The sequence below is a fragment of the Balaenoptera physalus genome (genome assembly GCF_965194825.1).
Source record: "Balaenoptera physalus genome assembly, chromosome: 17".
Taxonomy (NCBI): domain Eukaryota; kingdom Metazoa; phylum Chordata; class Mammalia; order Artiodactyla; family Balaenopteridae; genus Balaenoptera; species Balaenoptera physalus.
In genome coordinates, this window is record NC_138895.1 from 5,160,741 (window position 1) to 5,169,637 (window position 8,897).

An 8,897-nucleotide genomic window follows, 5' to 3' on the forward strand; every position below is an offset into this window, starting at 1 on the left:
CTGTGTATTCATTTCCATTACTTAGTTTTTATACTACATATATATGCTACATATTAATATCTGATAGAGTTATGCTCCTTTATTGCTGACCTCTTTCTGAATTTTTCTGGCTCTGTTTCTTTATTTTCCATATAAATTTTAGAGTCAGTTTGTCTGGTTTCCAATTAGAGGTATATTTTACATATACATATATATTTTTACATATATATGAAGTTGGATTTTTTTTGTTCTTTTCCTAAGTTTGACTCATATGCTTAATTCATTTGTTTTTATTCTTTCTTTTTTCAGTTTTACTCGAGACTGCACATTTTCTTTGACTTTGTTCTCCCATGGGTTCCAATATAAATGTTTTCATTATTGTCACTCTGGAGAGGACCTGCAGTTCTGATTAGCATTTCATTTTGACACACAGTTACTTAAGAGTTTTTAAATTTCCAGAAAAAGGAGCTTCTTCTTTTCTTATTTTGTTAAAATTTTAATTTTATTTCTCTCTACTATTTTTAGGTTTTGGAATTTGAGGTTTTGTTCATGGCATAGGTCAGTTTTTGATGGGTGCTTGAAAAGAAGCTATAGTTATCTTTGTAGGGTCTTGAATGTCACATGTATCCTGTTGATTTTGTAACAATCACATGTATCCTATTGATTTTGTCAGTCTTCTGCATCATCCCTTATTTCATGCCCATCTAATCTGTTTTGGACAGAGTGAAGTAAATTAGTCTCCTACGAACAGTGTTTCGATTTGCCCTTACACTGCTTGTTATTTCTAGTCTTTGAAAATTGTTACTATGGTATTTGGTTCACAGTTAGTCCTTTTATGTCTTTATTGTGAATTGTATTCTTTAACATTATTAACTCTCCTTCTTTGGCTTCAATTCCATTTCATCTTAGGATAAAATCGTGGCTCCTACTTTTGGAGTAAAAGAAGTTTATCTCACAGCACAGAGCTTTTCTTTTAATAGGTGAGTTAAGCCACTTACAGTTAATGAAATGGCAGGTTTGATCTTAACTCTGACATTTTGTATTATTTTGTGTTTATGGTTTATAGTGTTGTCTTTCCGTCTGTGTTTGGTTCTTTTGCCTTTTGTTTTGGTACTTCTGCTTTTGAGGAAGCGTGTTTGTTGTATTTTTGTTCTGTTATTTCCCGGTCTGTAATGTCCTCAGTCTTAGACCATCTCTGGGGGCTTACTTGTATAAACAGTGACAACATTGATAACTTGTGTCCGTTTCCCTCTCCCCTCCTCCACCCCAGTTTAAGTCAGTGGTATTTTTAATCCTTATCTTTGTACTGTTAAATATGCTCTTACCTCTGACTTGACTTGTCTACTTTAGATAATTTCCTGTGACTCTTAGCGATTCCAAATGCACAGTCCATGCGCTTATTCTACGTCCCCTCTGGGTAGTCTTCCTACACCTCAAAGACCTCCTTTCTCTGCAACCACGAAGACCATATTTGTTTCCTTCAAAAATGGCCTTTCTGTGGGTTTCTCCAGGCAGCCACACCTTTTTCTCCCTCCAAGCGAACTGGGCTCAGGAGGCTTCTGTGCCTGTCTCGTGTCTCCTGCCCCACACCTGGTGACCCTCTCATTTTGCTACATGTTTCCGAGTTCTGCCGTGGCTAGACCCTCCTCAGCACTCTCTGTTCCTTCTTTCCCTCCCAACTCTCGTAAGCTCAGCTCCGTTTGATCTCAGGATTTTCGTCCCCAACTTCTGCACTCCACATGGCCACCTGCTCTTCAGAGAATCTATTTTGCCACGTCTTTCTGGGATCTGCCACCGATAGGTCCCTGGGTCCTCCCCTGAGCTACCCGCACGGCTCCCTGCATTCTTTCCCTACAGGGTCTCTCCAGTCATTAGGCATCACTACTGACATTTGGAGTCTGTACATTTTCTACGTCTCCTAGTGTCCCTGACTATGCAGTTTACAAGGTCCCTTCCCTTGTTCTCTTTGTCACTCTGAATGGTTCCCAGGAGAAGGGAAGATATTTGAATCTAAGCCTTGGCCATGTTCATTCAGGGAAGTGAATTCTGGACTTTAATATTTTTAGTAGGGATCCTTCTATAGCTGTCAGTCTGGAATTAGAATCTTCTTTTAACACACCTGGTAGAACAAACTGACCCACTGTGATTTTTTTTTTTTTTGATCCATTGTATTTTAAACTTGCCAACATGAACTCCTGTTGCCACAGTACACAGAGGGAAGCATTTGTTGGTGTTGGTCTATGGCTGGTTTGTCCCCAGCTTCATGGACAGAGCTGGCAGCACTGTACCAATATTATACACAGTCATGACAGCCGCCTTTTGCTTCCCTCAAGAACAGTTCTAAATCCTGACCTCACTCTGTAGACCCACTACCCTTAATCACTCTTAACAGAAAAAAAAATAGAAGTCCACAGATGAGAACTTCCCCAGTCCCTCTTCTTCCTGCTTAAAATCTTACCTGTGATAGCAGTTGTCCTGCCCTCTTTTGCTCACATCCAGGAGGAGATGCTTTCTCTCCAAGGCTACAATCTCTTTCCCTGGGCATTACTTTTCATTTCTTCTACAAGTTCTTAAACTTCATCAGTTATCTGTCTCCTCTTGCTTCTTTCACAGATAAATTCACTGCCTTTATCCTAAAAGTAAACTAAACCAAATCAACAATTTCAAAACATTTCTGTGTACCTTACCCTTTTAAAGGTTTCTGCTTCTCTCTTCTCCTTAACAGTCCAAACACAGCTTCTACATCAAGCCCTTGCTGAAAGTGCTGTCGCTCAGTGGAAGTCAATTTTGTCCTAACGACAAGATCCAGGCACCTCATTCTTTTAAACCCATGTACCAGCAGCCATGGCCTTGAGTTCTCGGACGAGCAGTCTGCTTCTCCTTGTCTGCTCTCCTCCATCCCAATGTTAAATTTTACTGTCCCTCGGGGTCATCATTTCTTCTCACATCATATAACCTTTCTTTGTTGTGTCATCTACTTTTGTGTCCAAATAACAGGAAAAGGGACCCAGTTTAAAAGTATTTTAGCAAAATTTTTCTACTCATGGAACGTACAAGTGCAAAATATCCCAAGAACTCATTTAAAACATTATTCCTTTAAAAATAAATTTATCTCAATTTGTAAATTGTTACGTGTGAAGGTCATTACAAACAAGTAGCTGTTTTGGGGGGGAGGAGGAGGGAAAAAATCTTTTTTAAAGAAAGTTTTTACTTATTTGGTATGGGAGCAAGTAAAACTGCTAATAGTTTAAATTTAGGTATGGAGCATATTATTCGAATTTATAGAAAATTTTGGCATTTTCCAATTCAGTTCTGTTTTGGGCAAAGTGGTTTTTATCAATAACAAATTTGAATAAGTGCAATACTATGGGACTGTTGAAGTATCTGTAAAGGGATAAGATTAGGTCCTAAGTACCACCAGGACTACTAGACTTGTAGCTGTGCTGTTTGTCTCAGAAAAAGCGTTTGAGACGAAAGGAGTTTTTAGGAACTTTATTTTCTAAAAATTCATCCTACCTATATGTTTTTTCCTACATCTTGACTTCGTTAAAAATGAATACAAACAAAGACAAAGGCTTATCTGGATGCAGGTTTAGAGTCAGTCCAGTTCAGCTTGCAAAGCGCGAAGGTCCACCAGCAGGAGTTCTGCACTTGGCCGCTGTGAAGCACTGGCCCTCCAGCAGCGCTGGATGACGTTCTCCAGCTTCTTCCCGGGGATGGAGGCGGTGAAGACGGCCGCCGAGAGGGCCGGGCGAAGGTCGTAGGCCACCACGGCGTAGAGCACGTGCTGCCGCTCCCCCGAGTAGGGCGCCTCCCGGGTGGTCATCTGCCAGAGCGTGATGGCGAAGGAATAGATGTCCGCTCTGGGCGTGACGGGCTCTCCTTTCAGGAGCTCCGGCGCTCGGTGGGTGTAGGTGCCGCCCAGGTGGTGAGGGGTCCGCAAGCACGGCACGTCTTCCAGCCTCGCGGAGCAGCCGAAGTCACCGATCTTGCAGACGTCCTGCTCGCTGATCAGAATGTTGGCCGGCTTGAGGTCCAAGTGCACGATGTTCTGTGAGTGAAGGAAGAGCAGGCCGCTGACCACGTCCAGGGAGTACTTGAGACACTTCTCCAGACCCAGCTGCGCCGCGGCGCCGCAGGCAGGCCCGTGGTCCTCGGGGCAGCCGGTGGCGCCGTAGATGACCTGGTGCAGAGTGAGGTCGCCCCCGAACTCCATGATGATGGTCCCCAGGCTGTCGAAGCCCGCGGGCGCGCGCGTGCTGGCCGCCACCACGCGCACGATGTTGGCGTGGCGGAGCCGAGCGACGTTGAGCTCGGCCCAGAAGCTGCGCCGGGAGGCCAGCCGGTTCTTGGTGCGCTTGCTCACCTGCTTGATGGCCACGGGCACGCCGTGGTAGGTGGCCTTGTACACGCAGCCGAAGCCCCCGGCTCCCAGCCTGCGCTGCAGGCGCACCTTCTCCCAGTCGATGGAGCACCAGGCCAGCCGGCGCGGGAGGCGCGGGGCCCGGGGCGGGGTGCCCCCCGCGAAGAGCCTCCCTGCCGGCCCCGGGAGCTCGCAGGGGCTGCTGCAGGGCCGCGAGTCCCCCGACGGGGACCGGTCGCCCGGCAGGTGAGGGCGCCGCGGGAGAGGCGAGGGCATCCCTCCGGCCGCGCGGACCCCGCCGGAGCGCAGGTGAGCGGGCAGAGCAGAGGCGACCCCGCGGGCCTGCAGGCGTCACTGGCCGCCCCCCGTGCTCCACCCCAGCGTTTGTCTCCTCCGCCTCCGTCTTCTCCAGATGAGCCCCATCTGTGCCGGTACTCAGCGACGGGTTTTATCAGATGGGGAAACAGTCCGAACGAAGCACGACAATCCCATTCAGATGAAAGCATTTCCCTTCAACGCTTAAAGTGAATTCGTATGCAAAGAAGCCCCGGAGAAGGGTGCACCGGATAAACAGCCCCGAGCGGCCCCAGGCCTCACCCCTCTTTTACACAATTTCTGTAATCATTGTAAAGCAGGCTTCTTCCCCCCAAGTCTCATCCGCTGCGCATCTTCAGTCCTCAGACTAAAGAGACCACGACAGTGCAATGAAGTGTTTTCACACTTTGCAGGCTCTAATGATTGTCAGTTTATTCCCCAGCTGCATGGAATCACTTCCAGCAGTTATCGGCAGGAAGAACTGAAACACGAACAGCTGACGTTTGTCGAACCGATTACAGGGAAAATTAGGTGCAACGTTCACATAGGGATAAAAAATGGTAACCTGAAAGTAATCGATCCAAACAGAATCACTGATACAGCTCAAAACACAAGCCCCCCTAAGTTCATCGGAGAAAGGAAAATTCTCTGACACTCCATGCAGCTTATGTAGCAAATTAGCAAGACTTTTTTTTTTTCCACATCTTTACTGGAGTATAAATCCTTTACAATGTTGTGTTAGTTTCCGCTGTACAACAAAGTGAATCAGCTATATTCTTAGCAACGTATCAACTCCCTAGCAATCCTTCAGGTCCACCCAGCCAGCTCACTTGCAGAAGAGATTCTAGGCTTCTCAACAAATGAGTTACAGAAGTTTTGAAGCAGTTTTGAAGGTAGAGGAGGAAAAAGAACAAAAATGATTCAGAGCCGTGACCAGAGCTTCAAATAATAACAAATATGAGAGAATCCCAGGAGAGGAAAAATCCGAAGAAATAAAAGCGGCACAGAATCATATAATGTGCCTCCCTATAATGTGGAAAACCAGATGTTGAAATTAAATACAGCGTCGTGCTGTCCAGCCATAAGTTCTTCCGTTCTAATTTTTATAATAAAAAAACAATTTTCATTCCATACCTTTGGAACAAAGACTGACAATGTTACCCTGTTCATGAAAAAACACAGGAAAATGAAAGGATCTACCTTTTGAAAAATCAAATGATAAAGTTCTGTCCTGACTTACTGCACTTAGAGCATGTAGGTGATGTGTAACCACTTTTTTCTATTGATAGGTCTATGCTTCTGAAGTATATTTGTTCCAAGAAGATGCTAATAAACACAGTCCATTTACATAAGCCATTGAAAGTCTTTTGAGCCCTAGGATAAGATTTCTATTCTATCAATATATTACCCCTCTGACTTAGCATGTGTTATCACGTATAATATTCAACCTGTTTGAGCCTCAACCTTTTTACTTAAGAAATTAGGATAATTATTAAAGTAAACTTTTTTATTTTGGAACAAAGTTTGGGGAGCCCTGTCTGGAGTAATAACAAAAATCTAAAAAATGTAAACTATGAAATATTTTAGTAGAAATGCAGTTGTGTCAAACCTGAAATATGAAAGGATGGCAGTGAATAGAGTAAAATAAGAAAGTAACAAAATTATATTCTATAAGTCTATATTGCAAAATCTATTTAATAGCCATCGTATAGTTGGAATTATAATCTAGGGCTCGGAAATTGTCATATGGTATCGGGAATGCTGTGAATATTAGCCAGATAAGAGCAGTGGAGTGCCTTAACCTTCTTGGTATTACACACAATGCAAAATGATGTGACTTATTATAATATAATCTTTATTTTTAGGATAATAGCATAAACAATTCACTTTTCACAGTTTGACTTCATTATTTACATAAAATATAAGGTATTTATGAAAATAATGGTACTCTGCCCCTTCACAAATCCCAAGTTCCTTAGATCTATCATCTGCCAATCTGCCCAAGAGTATTTAATTAACTATGCAATCTCTGGGGCCAAATGGCCTGGGTTTCTTACTTTCCCCCAGTTTCCTTGTCTGCAAAATGAGGAAAATATGCCTACCTCAGGATTGTTGTCAAGATTAACAGAGTTCCAAATACTATCAGGGCCTGATTAGTAATACCTAAATGCTAATTATTATTTATGAAACTCATAAAAAGATGTATATGAGATTATAACAGTAAGATCTGTTAGACAGTATTGGTTTAAAATGTACTCTACCAGGGCTGAAGTAACATCATTTTATCATGTTAAACCAATTTAAAGTTTAGTTAGAGTATTTTTTTCTGCACTTAAATTTTGTTTGAGGTTAAAGACATAAGGGCATGTTGCCTTATTGTTATACACTAAAGATTTGGAGGGTTCACACTGATCTGATCAAATGCGGTAACTTTGTTGCCCTGAAATAAATTAGGCAAAGAATAAAACGTGTTGAAAACAGAGGATGCACTGTCTCCCCTAGAATTGCAGATGAAACACAGGAAAGTCGAGGGACTGGGCACCTACAGGTAAGAAAAGGCTCTCAGGTTCTAAGAGTAAATAGAGGCTTGGCATTTTCTGCTCTTTGATTGACAGACTGGCTGTGAAGAGATCCTTCAGCATCCGGCAAGCGACAGGATATTTATCGCAAGATGTGACAACAGGTGCCAGAATTAATAGCTTATTGAATTTGATTTCAATCACAGAGACTGAGGGCAGCGCTGGTTGGAGGAGTGTCTCCTGCTGGGCGGGTGCGGGGTCCAGGGCCGCCTCCCAGGCCACTGGGTCTAGCGGCTTCCACTCAGGCTGAGAACCAGCGACATCAATGCAGGGGTCCGTTTCCCGGAGACCTCAGGTTACAACCCAACTTCAGGCTGTGAAATGGGAAGGAATGGGCGACCTGGAGTCGTTGAAGTCTTGTATTAAGACTTACAAGCCTGGATGAAGGTCGAAAATTCACTTTTGCTTTTTGGAGGACTGAAAAACTAATAGATGAATACATGTACTTTGCTGAAATATGAGGATTTTAGAGTCAAACTTGAGAAACGTTACTTTTTTTTTTTTTTTACTTAAGTGGGATTACACTGTTGACATTATTCTGAAATTTGAATTTTAGTCTTAGCAATGTATCGTGAGCTTGTTTCTACCTCAGTACAGTACATATAGAGCGACTTCAGTTTTTCTAACATAAGATGGTCAGGGGGAGGTCTAACTTCTGTGGGACCTAAAGCATAGTACAAACTGAGGGACCCTCTTTAAGGAAAAGATTTTAAAATTACATATGGAAGCAAATATTTTTTAGATGAGAAATCACAAAAAGTTACAAATTTTAAAAAGCTGACAACACAGACATCACGAAATTCAGAGAAAAAAAAAACAATTTTACTTATGAATAATACCTGAAACCTATATGTTACTTTCCCCTCCGTTTTGGGGGGGGGGATATATTTTTTGTTACCTATTCATATGACAAACATTCTATCAAAATTTGATCTTGGGTGGAACGCCAATTAATATCAACATAAGCAACTTTTTTACTACCATGGGTTTATTTTACAGAAATGAAACCAGTGCAAAATTTGTCTTTTATTGATCAAATTGACGCATCCCTGGGAGTTAGACACAGTCCCATTAATCTGAGTTATTTCTTGTCTTGTTACAGCAAGTTGCCCCAGGCTCATAACCTACCCTACGCCAGACATGGAATCAGCCATTTCCCCAGGGTATCCTGGAAAGATGGCATTAGAAATCATAATAGTGAAGTTTACACATCAGGTCCTTTCTCTTAAACCCTTGTTCCTAGCTCATTTTAGCTGACAGAATTGGAAAATATACTCCTTTTTTTTCTTTTAAAGGCATGGGTTCGTATCAATATTTCTAATTCAGTTCTAACATTATAGTTCCTAATTAAAACATTTTGATTTTATAATTTTCCTTCCCTTTCTTTTAAAATCTGAATTCCAAACAAAATTAATATAATTACTAATGTTATCTGACAAAATTATTAAAGTTTAAGATGATTTTTTGCAGCTATTTTTATCCTTATACTGAATGCTACTCAGGGTGTGGAGTCAAATTATTTTCTTGTAGAGTCATTCATAATTCATTTTGTGAGGTTTTGTGATTACAAATATCATATATGATTAGTTTAATTTTTTTCAATTTTGGGAGGTTAAATCCTGAAGGATGGTAGAAAAAAATTATCAGAGTCAGCCTTATGA

General features: G+C 42.0%; 1 protein-coding gene across 1 annotated transcript; it reads right to left on the minus strand.

Annotated features, from left to right (window-relative positions):
- Window positions 1–3,386: 3,386 nt before the first annotated feature.
- MOS (MOS proto-oncogene, serine/threonine kinase) lies at window positions 3,387–8,169 on the minus strand. Its single transcript, XM_082433075.1, has one exon. It carries the CDS (start codon window positions 4,616–4,618, stop codon window positions 3,578–3,580), a length of 1,041 nt encoding a protein of 346 aa, XP_082289201.1. The 5' UTR covers window positions 4,619–8,169; the 3' UTR covers window positions 3,387–3,577.
- Window positions 8,170–8,897: the final 728 nt, after the last annotated feature.

What these genes read in the sequence shown, in the direction of transcription:
- MOS (XM_082433075.1), bottom strand. Translation starts at nt 4,618, where the DNA reads ATGCCCTCGCCTCTCCCGCGGCGCCCTCACCTGCCGGGCGACCGGTCC.